Source organism: Marmota monax, unplaced genomic scaffold, assembly GCF_021218885.2.
Source record: "Marmota monax isolate L192 unplaced genomic scaffold, Marmota_monax_Labrador192_F-V1.1 WCK01_AAM20220418_F8-fsc00346, whole genome shotgun sequence".
Lineage (NCBI taxonomy): Eukaryota > Metazoa > Chordata > Mammalia > Rodentia > Sciuridae > Marmota > Marmota monax.
Genome location: NW_026692698.1, coordinates 956,916 through 970,947, shown reverse-complemented (window position 1 = coordinate 970,947; position 14,032 = coordinate 956,916). Strand labels below are relative to the sequence as shown.

General features: G+C 40.8%; 1 protein-coding gene across 6 annotated transcripts in view; it reads right to left on the bottom strand.

Moving 5' to 3' along the window:
* The window catches only part of Nbr1 (NBR1 autophagy cargo receptor), a 28,305-nt gene that overhangs the window by 6,309 nt on the left and 7,964 nt on the right, over nucleotides 1-14,032 (bottom strand). For 3 of the 6 annotated variants that reach the window (XM_046446616.2, XM_046446614.2, XM_046446613.2), the window contains 15 exons: nucleotides 13,799-13,821; nucleotides 11,545-11,739; nucleotides 10,964-11,041; nucleotides 9,856-10,070; nucleotides 9,197-9,364; nucleotides 7,983-8,192; nucleotides 6,410-6,569; nucleotides 6,025-6,315; nucleotides 5,212-5,355; nucleotides 4,692-4,767; nucleotides 4,074-4,184; nucleotides 3,674-3,838; nucleotides 3,161-3,238; nucleotides 1,333-1,753; nucleotides 458-549 (listed from right to left, as the gene is read on the bottom strand). In XM_046446616.2, the coding sequence (XP_046302572.1) occupies nucleotides 458-549; nucleotides 1,333-1,753; nucleotides 3,161-3,238; nucleotides 3,674-3,838; nucleotides 4,074-4,184; nucleotides 4,692-4,767; nucleotides 5,212-5,355; nucleotides 6,025-6,315; nucleotides 6,410-6,569; nucleotides 7,983-8,192; nucleotides 9,197-9,364; nucleotides 9,856-10,070; nucleotides 10,964-11,041; nucleotides 11,545-11,739; nucleotides 13,799-13,821 (2,427 nt within the window). Of the gene's footprint in view, nucleotides 1-4; nucleotides 43-457; nucleotides 550-1,332; nucleotides 1,754-3,160; nucleotides 3,239-3,673; nucleotides 3,839-4,073; nucleotides 4,185-4,691; nucleotides 4,768-5,211; nucleotides 5,356-6,024; nucleotides 6,316-6,409; nucleotides 6,570-7,982; nucleotides 8,193-9,196; nucleotides 9,365-9,855; nucleotides 10,071-10,963; nucleotides 11,042-11,544; nucleotides 11,740-13,798; nucleotides 13,822-14,032 lie in introns of those variants that run through there. The other 3 variants (XM_058579965.1, XM_046446617.2, XM_046446618.2) reach the window with 3 other exon arrangements.

The window sequence follows — 14,032 nt, the reverse complement described above, 5'->3', positions numbered from 1 at the left end:
CTAGAGCTGGAAACCTATACTAACCTGATGAGCCTCTGGGCTTTAAAAGCAAAAGAGCTGTTGCTTAGATGCAGCTTCCATAAGTACCTAGTGTATCCTAAGTCACATCACGGCCATTATAGAGGCAAGTGGCAATCTGTTCACAGTGTTTGAAGTCTTTTTTTTTTGTGAACAAAGGGAAATGTCTAGCTTCCCGGGAAAATGGTAAATTGTACTCAAAGCTCCAACATTTTATACTATATGTGCCTGTCCATTATAGCACAATACCTACCTCTAGGAGGTCTCATTTAATAAATATTTAGCTAGAGAATAGAAATAAGAAAGTATGAGGGAAGAAAGAAGGAAAAGGCAAGTTTCTAAAAACTGCCAAGAATTATGAAGATGGAGAGCCTATTTATACCTGGTTTCCATTAGAAAGGAACAAAGAAAAAGAGATGACGTTCAAGCTATTCATTACCTCCTCTGATCTGGTCAGGGACTGAAGAAACTTCTGGTATGATAACTGGTAAATCCACTCCTGGGGAACCATGCTGTACACAAGGAGGGCTCCTTTCAGAAAGACACAATATTCCAAGTAAGTTAAAAACATCTATTCATGCAAAACAAAACAAAATCAAACCATCTATGGTAATGGTGGAGAAAAGTAAACACAGCACAGCAATGCCAAATTCTTCATAGTGGCTTTACATTTTTGATCCAGAGAACTTAGCAATTCTGTCACAAGGGCTACATTCTATTCCTGGCTTTTCTGCTGAACCACGATCAAGTTAGAAAGATTGGCTTCAGTCTGGTTACTTCCACATTACTTCAAGTGATATAAACAAAGGGAAATGTCTAGCTTCCTCGGAAAATGGTAAATTATACTCAAGGCTCCAACATTTTATACTATTAGGAACAAGCAATAATTCAGATCTAGTAGAAATTTAAATAATTTCTTTCTGGTTTTGTAGTGTATTTTTTCCATAATGGATTTAGCTTCCTAATTATGCTTTGGGTTAATATATAAATAAGTTTTTGCTGCCTTTACTCATGAATCAACAGAACAAGGGAAAGTCCAGGGATGTTTGTGTTTAAAAACTGTTTCTCAATAATCAAAAAATAAGTAGACAGGCTATATTCAGATATCTAAGGTTGACTAAAACAAGTATTTCTTTAAATCCCAAATCCACAAGTACTGGAAAATATGACTTTTATTCATCTAAATTCAGACTTCACTACAGGAAATAGTCTCTTCCCAAACAGATGAAAAAAAATATTTTGAGATTAAGTTGTCTCTTCCCACTCTATTTCACCTCTGAAGAACACCCCAGCTGAGGTGGGTGTGAATGGTACCTGGAAAGTGGTGGTGGGAGGCCCACCACCTCTGGAATTAGGGGAACTGTTTCCAGAGTCTGTGAGGTTGTGAGGATGTCACTGATGCTGTGCTCCTGTGGCTGGTTCTTCTCTCCAGGAAGTCTCTCCCCAGCCTCTGCTGGTTCCTTTCCAGCCTCAACCCCAGACTCGCCTTCAGCTCCTCGATCCAGGCCTGGCTGTGAGAGTGCAGAGCTATACATGGAGTCCCCTAGGGGGCGGCTGGTATCAAAACACTCAGGTAGGATAATGATATAATCCTCTGAGGAAGCAGAGGACTGACTCTGAACTTCATCTTTGAGTTCCTCCTCTTCATCTTTGAGTTCCTCCTCTTCATCCTCCTCCATAACAATCTCTTCCTGCTCATCTCCAAGTGGTCCTTCTTCAGGCAACGCAAATTTCACTAAAGGATGAAAGTAATCAATTGAATGTAGAATCCTAAAAGCAGCCTCTGGTGTTATTCTTACTTGGTAAAGCTTTGTGAATCATGAGCTAGAATTATAAATGCCAGAGGAGAGGGAAGAACCAAAGGGAAGGGCTGCTATTGGAACCAAGGCTTTACTCCAAATTTGAAGACTATGCAAAAACAAAGAACCAAAGCTCACAAAAACAAGGCAGGTAGAACATCCAGGCTCCTGACAAGCAATATGAATCTTTTTTTTTTTTTTTTGCAGAACTGGGGATTGAAGCCAGGGCTCACGCATGTTAGGCAAGCACTCTACCACTGAGCTACACCCTCAGCCCAACGATACAAATCTGAAAAAGAGGAGGCACCATCACATGAAGAGGAAAAAGGACGGGGCATTTTGATAAGCCCTTCCAGGGCTTTTTGTTACACATTTACACATGTTTGAAAAAAACATAAATATTTGTCATATATGTGTATACTTTAAACAAAAGTGAGACAAATCATATTTAAGAGTACCGATCAAATTAGATGCCCCCCCTTTTTGGGTGGTACTTGGGATTAAACCAGGGATGTACTATCATTGGGCTACATCCCTAGTGCTCTGCACCTACCTTTTCAATCTTGAAACTGAGTCTAAGTTGCCCAGGCTAGCCTCAAACTTATAGTCCACATGGCTCTGTATTATTTTTATGCACCAGAATTTGAATTTTTGGACAGTTCTTAAAATACATACTATTGGCTCTACCTACTTGACTCTAGAATTTTCTGTTACAAAAGTACTTATTTATTTATTTAAAGTACCGGGGATTGAACTCAGGGGCACTCGCCTGCTGAGCCACATCTCCAGCCTTATTTTGTATTTTATTTAGAGACAGGATCTCACTGAGTTGCTTAGCACCTTATCATTGTTAAGGCTGGCTTTCAACTCATGATCTTCCTGTTTCAGCCTTCCAAGCGCTGGGATTACAGGTGTCCACCACGGTGCACAACTACAGAGATATTTATTATAGCAGGATTTAACGGTAAGAAATTTAGTTTGGAGCTGGGTATGTTGGCACACACCTGGTAATCCTAGGGGCTTTGGAGGCTGAGGCAGGAGGATCATGAGTTCAAAGCCAGCCTCAGCAAAAGTGAGGCTCTAAGCAACTCAGTGAGACCCTGTCTCTAAATAAAATACAAAATAGGGCTGGATATGTGGCTCTGTGGTTGAGGGCCCCTGTGTTCTATCGCCGGTATGCACCCCCCCATACACACACACACACACACACAAAAAAAAAACCCACAAAAAACTTAGTTTGGTATTCCTTCTTCTCCTCACTATTTTCCTGACTATTGCTCTTGGAGAAAGCAGACAACTTAGATGCTAACAGGGGTCTGTGCCGAAGAGCTCTGTCAACTTACGGGAAGACTCCTTTCTGCAGAATCCAGGCAAAACAACTGATTGCTGTTCCTCTGTGGAATGCAGCTGTAATTCTGACCCTGAGAAAGTGCAGAAATAAGTTAGGGCATCTTCTTCTCTCTCTCTCTTTTTGGTGGTATACTGAAGACTGAACCTACAACTCTGTACATGCTATACAAATGCTCTACCACTGAGCTACATCCTGTCTTAATATTTATTCTGAGACAGAGTCTTGCTATGTTGCCCAGGCTGGCCTCAAACTTGGGATCCTCCTGCCTAAGCCTCCCAAGTAGCTGGGATTATGGGTGTGTGCCCATAATCCTTTGCTCTTGATTCTTTAATGAGAAGAATCAGACAGCATGCATAGTCTAAAGAATACATGTCATCAGTTTCTAACAAAGATCATGTTCCCTCGCCTCTCAATGAAGTAGATAGAGTACTTCTAACTATTCAGGTCTGGCAATCACAATTCAGGTGTCACCCTGCTGGCTGGTGAAAATGCAGGGAGAACTCACTTTGCAGGGACTTCTGTCTGCAAGGTGGGTTGTGGTCTGGGGCAGCATCCAAGGTAAGGGATCGGATTACAGTCTCACACACAAACTGGGTCCCACTCAGGTCTTCTTCTGCTTCCTCCACTGAAGCAATGTTCTCAGCTTTTCTCTTTGTGGATACTGTGGAATCTGAAAGAGACATAAACCTTGTCTGCACTTGGTGTTTCAAGATTTGAGGACTTTCACTATTCGTTATCCACGCTAAGACCAGGTCAAGGAATAGCTGCTCTCTGTGCCATCTAGGGAGACAAGTGAGATGCTCTTGGACACCCATTTATATGTTAAGGTTAGTAAGAAACAAGAGTTAAAAACGGATGTGGTATTAGGGAGGCTGCAAATGCATTACAGATATTTAATCCCTTACCAGGAAGTGCTTTAAATCCCGCCCCTTCACTTTCTTCCTGAATCTGCCCCAAGCCTGGCTTCTCTATTAAAGGACTGTCATGTGGCAGAGGAGACATGCAGGGAGTCATATCTGGAGAATTGAAGACAGGAGAACCATCAACTGAGAAAAAGCATCACATCATAAACAGTCAAGTGTCCAGAAGTAGCAGTTCATAGGTTTCACACCTCCTGCAGGGCTAAAATAAAACCAGATATGCTTCAACACCTGTAGACCAACAGGTGTGCAACTACCTCAGACAGATCAACCAATTTGGGAAGGATCATAAAACAGTTACTTGGCCTGCAAGGCAATGGCCAAGATATAAAATCATGAAATATAAAGGAAAAAAGGCAGGAAAATAGAGAAAATGATCCCTCTATGGTGGAGAAGCCCTGCACAAACTTTCATGTTGCTTCTGATAGATAATGGGAAGGAAAGAAGGAAAATGGACCCATGGGTGCAGCTTTAAAATCACATTGTAGGAGAAATCCTTGCCATCTATTTCTTCAGAATAAAACAGCAACTACCACAGCATAGGCTACAGTACCTTTGTGCCTGATAATAACATAACCACCATAAACTGAGTGACAGTCTTACCCACAGGTGTGTTGTGAGGTACTCTCTCCAACTCCTGAACAATGTTTATATCCAATAGCTCAAAGGACAGCAGGTCCTAGAAAAAATACAGGCCATGTTAGGCAGCTTGTAGTGACTGTGTTGTTTTGATGAGATCTGTAGTTCATTTGCAGACCATCCTGGATTCAACTGAATTCATGCCTCCCATCAGTCAAGTGAAAACAAAGAGTTAAATGGGAACTAGATGTTCACACGACCAAATGTCAAGAAACAGAAAAAATGCGGTGGATATGAAGGTAAACCAGACAGGCTAAAACAAAGAGGCAACTAAAGGAAAGTTGCAGTTAAGCACAGGACTGAATTCCTAATTCAATTAGTAAAAACTCAAGTTCAGAAACTTAGTACATTGGGTCATTCCTATTAATTACATTTGCCTGGGAACCACCTATGGCTATACCACCTTCTCTTCAACAAGGTTAAAAACTCTTTCCCCAGTGTGGTTTCTCTTGTCCCTTGCCCCTCAAAGTGCTGAATCTTCCACCTGTGCAGTCAGAAGGTCCACAGATGGAATGTAGAGTTCTCTCTCGCTGGAAACATTTTTTGTCTTCTGTAGAATGCAGGTTCCTGTCCCTTCTGTCTGCTGAGTCACTTCACCCAGTGGAATTTCTTCTTTAGCCAGAAGAACCTATAAAGTCAAACCATTGGGGACAAATTTAGGCCCGCAACAAAATAGGCTCATAATACCTCTCCCCTGAAACAAACACACACACACACACACACACACACACGAACTACATTTAAAACTGATGATGAGATCTAATAATTTTAGAATTAAAATAGTACAAAGGGCCAGGTACAGTGGCACACGCCTGTAATCCCAGCAACTCAGGAGGCTGAAGCAGGAGGATCGCAAGTTCAAAGCCAGCCTCAGCAACTTAACAACACCCTGTCTCAAAAAATAAAAAAGGCTGGGAATGTAGTTCAGCGATAAAGCACCCCTGGATTCAACTCCCAGTATCAAAACAAAAAACTAGCTACCCCCCTCCCAAACCAGCCCCCCACCCCCCAAAAAAACCCGCTCTTTTTGTTGTGCTGGAGACTACAGCCAGGGCCTGTGCACACCAAGTAAGCATCCTACCAACTGAGCTATATCCCCAGCCCCCAACCTTTCTCTTTTTAAGTTAATTATCTCAGGTATTTTGTTACAGTGACAGAAAGATGACCAACACACTAACCTTTCATGATTTCTGGAAGAATAGCCAGCTATAAGTAAGTTATTTTAGTCTTACTCACATCTGCCCTAATTCTTGAGAAAATACCTTGGCATACTGAACCAAAGTCTATCAATCCTCACCTCTTGCTGGCAGGTGAGATCATCAGCTTTGCTTGCACCAATCAGGCCCCTTTCAATGTTATCAGGGCTCTCTGCAGAGGGGAAAGGATCCACTATGATACTGCACCAGACTCGAGGCCCAAACTGCTGGCCTTTGTGAGAAAGACGCCAATGGGAAGTGTATGTTCCCTCCAAGGTTGGGGCGATGAACTCCACAGACACAACCCCCACATGGCCTGCCTTTAGGCAGGGAACCAAAACATCCTTCTTTTCTGTAGAAGCCAAAGTCAAATTTCCCCACATGAACTTGAGCTGAAAAGAACAGTGACCAGAGAAAGAAAGCTTGTCAGGTGAAAGCTATGGCATTTTAAATCACCTCATCTTCACTTTTTGTGAGAAAAAATACCTTTGTGTCTGCACTCCACTTTACATTTCCTGTATTTTTCATTCTCCAGTGTTTTATAAACTTGGTTCCTGGCTGAAGATGAGTCCCATCAGGCAAATTCTCATCCACAAATGCTGCACTGAGTGTTGGCATAACTGGGGCACAAGGTTGCAAGGGGAGCCTAAAGACAAATTCAGATGCTTAGTCACTTGCTGTTGGGTGTGATGGCTTAAGAATATCTCACATTGACTCTAGAAGCTGACTGACTCTTGAGGACGTACTAATGCATTTGCCTTAAAATGTGAGCCAGGCACACAGTAGCATATGCCTATAATCCCAGTGACTCGGGAGTCTGAGCTAGAAGGATCATGAGTTCAAAGCCAGCCTCAGCAACTTAGATCTGTCTCAAAATGAAAAATAAAAAAAGGGCTGGGAGACTGGGGTTGTGGCTTAGCGGTAGAGCGCTTGCCTTGCCCGTGTGAGGCACTGGGTTTGATCCTCAGCACCACATGAAAATAAGTAAATAAAATAAAGGTATTGTATCCATCTACAACTAAATATATATATAAAAAAAGCGGAGGGGTGCTGGGGATGTGGCTCAGTAGTAGAGTGCCTCTGGGTTAAATCTTCAGTAACTCCCAACTTCCCCCAAATAATAATAATAAAAAGTGTTGTGGGCATGCTGGTACACATCTGCAATCCCAGCAACTTGGGAGATTAAGGCAGGAGGACTGCAAGTTCAAGTTCAACCTGGGCAATTTAGTGAGACCAACAGCAAATAAGCAAGACTCTGTCTAAAAATAAAAGATAAAAAGAACTTGGGATATAGCTCAGTAGTAACATACCCCTGGATTCAATCCCCAGTACCAAAAAAACAAAATGACAATAAAAACCCCAAAAAACTGTCCTTATTTTTTTGGTGCTGGTACTGAGGATCAAATTCCAGGCCTAGGAATGCTAAGCAAGCACTCCACACTAAGCTACAGCTCCTAGACCATAAATCAAAACATGAGGAAGAAAATTAAAAGGGTCCATATAAAAACAACTGGAGTGTAAAACTCTTAAATCATTTTTCCCTTTCGCTTCAAATCTAGATTGCTTCCATCAAAAAGGGGTCACAACCATCCCAGTTCTGAGCCTTACTAGTTTCTAACTTTCTGAAGAAGGCAATAAAGCAAACGTCAAAAATAACCATTAAACCACCCATTAATAAAGCTAGGATCAGAGAATGGAAGTTATTATTTTTTGAGATACTGGAATTGAATCTAGGGCCTTGCACATGCTAGGCAAATACTCTAATATTGAGCTATATCCCCAGTCCAAAGAATGGGAAGTTTCAAGGTGTGCATATTAGGAGCTGCCAATGGATAAAGATAAAAGATGGCTAGCCAAGCACAGTGGCACATGTCTGTAGTCCCAGTTACTTGAGAGGCTGAGCCAGGAGGTTTGCTTGAGCCCAGGAGTTCAAGACCAGCCTAGGCAACCTAGAGAAACCCCCAACATGAAAGAATAAAAATAAATAAATAAAGCTTAAGTTACAGTTTTAGAGAGCTGGACCTGAAGTTTTTGACCCCCACCATGGCCCTAGGCTTACATTAGGGTGTTAGACTGCAGCAAGCTCTCAGGTCGGCCTAAAGAGGACTTGGGGCTCTGCAGTCCATGGATAGAATTCCAAAGATGAATCTTCCTGTGAAGTTTAAGCTGCTTTTTAAGTTCCTTGACCTCTGCTTTACGCTGTTTCTTCTCAGCTCGCAATCTCTGCTTTTCTGCTTTAAGAAAATTCTTATCAACCTGTTTCTGGAGCCTGTGAGATAATAAACAAATGTCTTTAAAAAACAAAAAATGCACTCACAAACAAATCTCAAAGCAATGTGGAGCCAAGTCCAGTCCTTATCAGTGTCAACTTCTAATTTAGCTTCTTAAATTCTAGTACGGTTATCATTGCCACTTCATTAGCTTTGGATAATTGCCTTCATTATAGCACATCAACAAAAAGAGTAGAAATAAGGAGACTATCTACAGTCTATGACATTACATATTATCACCATATTTTTTGTTTTTGTTTTTTTGAGTACTGGTAATTGAACCCAGGGGCACTTTACTATTGAGCTATATCCCAGTCTTTTTTTTTTTTTTTTTAATTTTTTAGTTGTAATTGGACACAGTACTTTTATTCCACTCATTCATTTTTATGTGGTGCTGAGGAGCGAACCCAGAGCCCTGCACATGCTAGGCAAGTGCTCTAATGCTGAGCCACAACCCCAGCCCACATCCCAGCTCTTTTTGAGACAGGGTCTCACTAAATTGCTGAGGCTGGCCTCAAACTTAATCCTCCTGATTTAGCCTCCCAAGTGATTGTGTCACCATGTCCAGCTCACCAGATTTTTTTTTTTTTTTAATCAGGATTGAACCTAGAGAAGCTTAAAAACTGAGCCACACCCCCAACCCTTTTTATTTTTTATTTTCTGATAGGGTCTTGCTAAATTGCTGAGGCTGGCTTTGAACTTGTGATCCTCCTGCCTCAGCATCCCCAGTCTCTGAGGATTTCAGGTGTCTGCCACCACGCCTGGCTCAGAATTTGTTTTAGGAATCTTTTTATTTTATTTTTTAAATGTAATTGTATTTTTTATACCTTTATTTATTTTTATGTGGTGCTGAAGATCAAAACTCAGTGCCTCAGACATGATAGGCAAGCATCCTACCAATGAGCTACAACTGCAGCCCCAGATTTTTTTATCATTAGCATTTTGTGTTACCAGAACCAAGAAGCCAATCAGAGAACAATGATCTCCAACTATATGGTTTTACCTGACTTGTTCCAGAGCAGCAGGAAGACGAGGAGTAGAGTACTTTGACTGAGGAAATGGTTCAGAGGAACTCACAACAGGTCTCCGTAATTTCAGCAGGACATGGTTAGTGTCATGGGCATATGGTCCTGCTTCACAATCTTCACAGATGTTGTAGGATGGGCATAGGCTTGAGGAAAAGAATGGCAGAGTACAGAATGGCATAGCAGGTACCAAGGTAGGGAGGTGAAGATAAGACTTCTATATTTGCTCCAATACCATCTTGGTGGTAATCTGACCAGGCCCCTCACCATACCGAGTCTTAATGTTCCTCATAAATAAAATGAGGATAATAACATTTAACCTGCATCCATTTCTGTGGGACAATCTAAGTGAGGAAGCAAGATATGAAAGCATTTGGAACAAGAGGGGAACTATCCTTAGTTATCTAATTTTGTTTTGGGGAACATGACTTTGCCTGGCTCTGTTAATCCAAATGCATATCTGAACACAGCAATCTGAATAGTCATCCCTCAACCCACAAAGCACATGTGTGCTTCCCTTCTAGAGCTACAACATCTAATGTTCAGACACACCCAATTTTCTTTTACCAACCGAGAATGCTAGGAAGTTACTGCTTTAAAGCCCATCAATCCTAGCTATTCTCAGGCAACTGCTTACCTACACTGGTAGCGCACACCAATGATCCTCCTTTGGCAGTTGCTGCAAGCAATATGCCAGCTGAACTGGTTTTCTGGCAGAAATAGTGTTTCCTCTGAAATAGGCACTGAGACTTCTGAGGGACAAGAACCCAAAGGTGGGTTTTGGAGAACAAGCTTCTCATGTAATTTCTGTTCAAGCTTCTCAACTGTTTCTTTAACCACTTGCTCTCTGAACTAGAACACAGAACAGAAGATGGAGACAACTCAGTTCCAATATTGCAAAAAGCTGTAACAATATCAACAAATCTGAAACCTCACTATCTCTGGTATAACATAAGAACATAATAAACAACTAATACCTAAAGAATGAAATAAACAGAAATGTAACAAAAGGTCCATTCCTAGTTCAAAGAAAACAACAAATCCTTTTGATTTGTTGCTCACTAGGCGAGCGCTCTACTGCTGAGCCACAACCCCAGCCCACCCCCCACAGCCTTTTTTTTTTTTTAATTTATTTTGAGACAAGGTCTCATTAAGTTGTTTAGGTGCTCCCTAAGTTGCTGAGCCTGGCTTAGAACTTGCAATCCTCCTGCCTCAGCCTCCTGAGTCGCTGGGTTTACAGGTGTAAGCCATCATGCCCTGCCCCAGCCCTTTTTATTTTTCTTTGTGACAGGATTTAAGTTGCCCTTGTTGGCCTCATATTTATGGTCCTCCTGCCTCAGCCTCCCAGGTAGCTGGGATGACAAGTGTGCACCACCACATGTGGCCAAAGACTAGTATATTCTTGACTAGATCTACCAAGTTTGGAAATCACTAGCTACCACTCTTCAAGATTCACTTGCACCAGAGGCAGCAGCTATCTGGGTTCAGCTTTTTTTTTTTTTAATAAAGGTTTTTTTTTTTTTTTTCTTTAGAGAGAGAGAATTTTTGATATTTATTTTTTAGTTATCACGAACACAACATCTTTGTTTGTATGTGGTGCTGAGAATCGAACTCGGGCCGCACGCATGCCAGGCGAGCGCGCTACCGCTTGAGCCACATCCCCAGCCCTGGGTTCAGCTTTTTATTTTCCATATTCCACCTGGGCCAACAATGCTGCTAAAACCTAATCCAGAGAGAACACTCACTGTCTCCAAGTAGCTTGTGAACCAGTCTGGAGGCTTGTCTTGAGGTTGGTCTTTGTCACATGGGGTAAGTGGAAATGGCTGTATGAAAACACAATTCAAGATCTTGAAGTTTACTTTTTCTATTTAAATTAATTGCCCTGAAATGTATTATTTTGAATTTGTCAAACTATACAGCATAAGGTTTTAAATAATCACGGTGTAAAGGAATACAAAAGGAAAATAAAGCCTCTATCCTACTCTGCTCTCCCTTCTCCAGAAACAAACCAAGAAGTTTCAAAAAGTCAGACAGATGGTCCCAATAACTTTTCTTTTTGGTACTGGGGCTTGAACCCAGAGTCATTAACCACTAAGTCATATCCCCACCCCTTTTCTTTACATTTTGAGACAAGGTCTTGCTAAGTTGCTGAAGTTGGTCTTGAACTTGCAATCCTCCTGCCTCAGCCTCTTGAGTTTCTGGGAATACAGGGATGTGTCACCATGCCTGGCCAACTCCCACATATTTGATGAATACTCAAATCTTATAGAAAAGAAAATGAGATGTAAGGTGAGAGAATTTGACAGACAGGTCCATCTCTTCATACCTGGGCTGCAGGTTCCTCTGGGGTCTTCATGTCTGATCCCAAGACTCTCACCAGTGAAGAATAATGTGCAAGTGGCTTCTTCCCTGTCCTGGCAGCTACTCGTTTTTCTGCTACAACTGGGAGTGGGGTTTCATCAACAACATGGTGCCCTTCATGTACTTGCATCTGCAGTTGGTTTCCCTGCTTAACTGCCATCTGAGAGCATATGTTATGAAATAAAAACACATTGTGTGATTTTCTTTTTCCCAAAGGAAATTTCAAAACACATGAATAGTATGGTAAATTAGAGAATTTGGAAACTTTTGTTTGCATTGTTAAATAAATATACAGGTTGAGCATCCCTAACGTAAAAATATGAAATAAATTCAAAATTTTATGCATACTGGCATGATGCCACAAGTGGGAAATGTTAATCTGATCTCATATGAGTTGCAGTCAAAATGCTAGAATACTAGGAATATTGTAAAAAATTATCAGGCTGTGTATAAGGTCTATGTGACATATAATTCAATTCAAGTTTAGACTTGGGTCCCCCCAAGATATCTGATTATGTATATGCATATATACCCCCCCCCAAAAAAAAAGAAAGAAAATTCCAACACTTAATTTTTGGATAAGGGATACCCAATTTATCCATTACTATCCCTTCTATTTCCTTGCCAAGATTATTATCTATGAGTAGTTTTGCTGTTAAACCTAAACAGAAAGTTTTTAGTGAAGCGACTTGGTGAGATTTTTTCATTAACTGAATTATTACCTGTTTTTTTTTTTTCTTTTTGTACTAGGGATTGAACCAGGGGCACTTTGCCCCTGAGCTACATTATCCCCAGACCTTTTCATTTTTTATTTTTACACAGGGTCTCATTAAGTTGCCAGGTTGGCCTTGAGTTTGCAATCCTTCTGCATTAACTTTCCTTAGTAAGGAAACTTAAGTATGTGGTACTGAGGCTTTCAATTTTTTTTTTTTTGGTAGCAGGTATTGAACTCAAGGGCACTTGACCACTGAGCTACATCCCTTGCCCTATTTTGCATTTTATTTAGAAATAGGGTCTCACTGAGTTGCTAAGGACCTCACTAAGTTGCTGAGGCTGGCTTTGAACTCTTGATTCGCCTGTCTCAGCCTCCCAAGCTGCTGGGATTACAGGCATGCACCACCATGCCTGGCTCAATTGGTTTTTATGAAATACTCCATCTTTGAATTTTAATCTCTACGATCTCAAAAAAGTCAATCCTAGACTAACAAAACTGGAGGAACTTAAAACCATATCCTACAATGAATCATTTACTTTTCTAACATATTTTGGAAAATAAGCTTAAGTGGTCATATCTTTACAAGTTTAGGGGCCAAGTCAATGGGGTTCTAATTCTCTCTCACTGTCACCAATAACTGTTCTTTATTATTATATTTTTTTGGATATGGCAGGGGGTCAAGGTACTAGGGATTGGAACCCAGGGCTTTGCATATGCTAGGCAAGTGCTCTATATCTGAGCTATATCCCTAGCACTTTTTGTTTTTATTCTGAGACAGTTCAAGACTGTCCTTGAACTTGGGATCTTTCTGTCTCAGCCTCCTGAATCCTCCTTGGGATTATAGAGGTATACCATTAAGTCCGGGTGCTAACTGTTCTTTTATCTGTTTTTCTACCTTACACTTAAAAGATTTCATTTAAAAAAAGCACTTCATGGATAACTATATGAGGTGATGGATATGTTTCTTAGCTTGACTGTGGTAATAATTTCACAATATACACATGTATCAAAACATGTTGTTCTGGAAGTGTAGCTCAGGAGTAGATCACTTGCCTAGCATGTGCAAGGTCCAGGGTTCAACCCCTATAACCACAAAAAAAGAAACAAAAATCATGGGACTGTATACCTGATTTAAAAAACAAAACAAAACAAAAAACAAGGTCTCCTATGTTGTCCAAGGTGGCCCCCAACTCCTGGGTTCACATGGTCTTCCTGCCTCAGCCTCATGAGTAGCTAGGACTATATGTGCATGACACTATACCCAGCTTCTTTGCATGTTTAAATGACAGGATAATGGCACCAGGACCAGCAATGAGATGAGACAATAACAGAAGAAACTTGTTTTTGGAGTTGCCTTTTGCTGAGATATGCCTTTCCCATCAGAATCTCCCTAAAAATCTGTTTCACTGTGTTTTTACTTACTAGTTTTCAATGAAATTCAATTTCAAATTTTTGTCAATAAATCTGTTTAAAATTATTTGCAAACAGATTAAATAACGATTACCTTAAGTGCTTCTTCATATTCTCCTACAAGGACAAAAAAAATACACAGTGAAATTCAATACAGTCAATTCTGAAGATCTAATTACAGTATGAGGACTATAGTTAATAATAGTGTACTGTATTAAGGATTTTTGCTAAAGGCATAGATTACAGCTGCTCTTACCATGGAGTGGCAGAGGAGGGGTAGAAGGATAGGTAACTATGTGAGAATAAATGTTAATTTTTTTTGTTATAA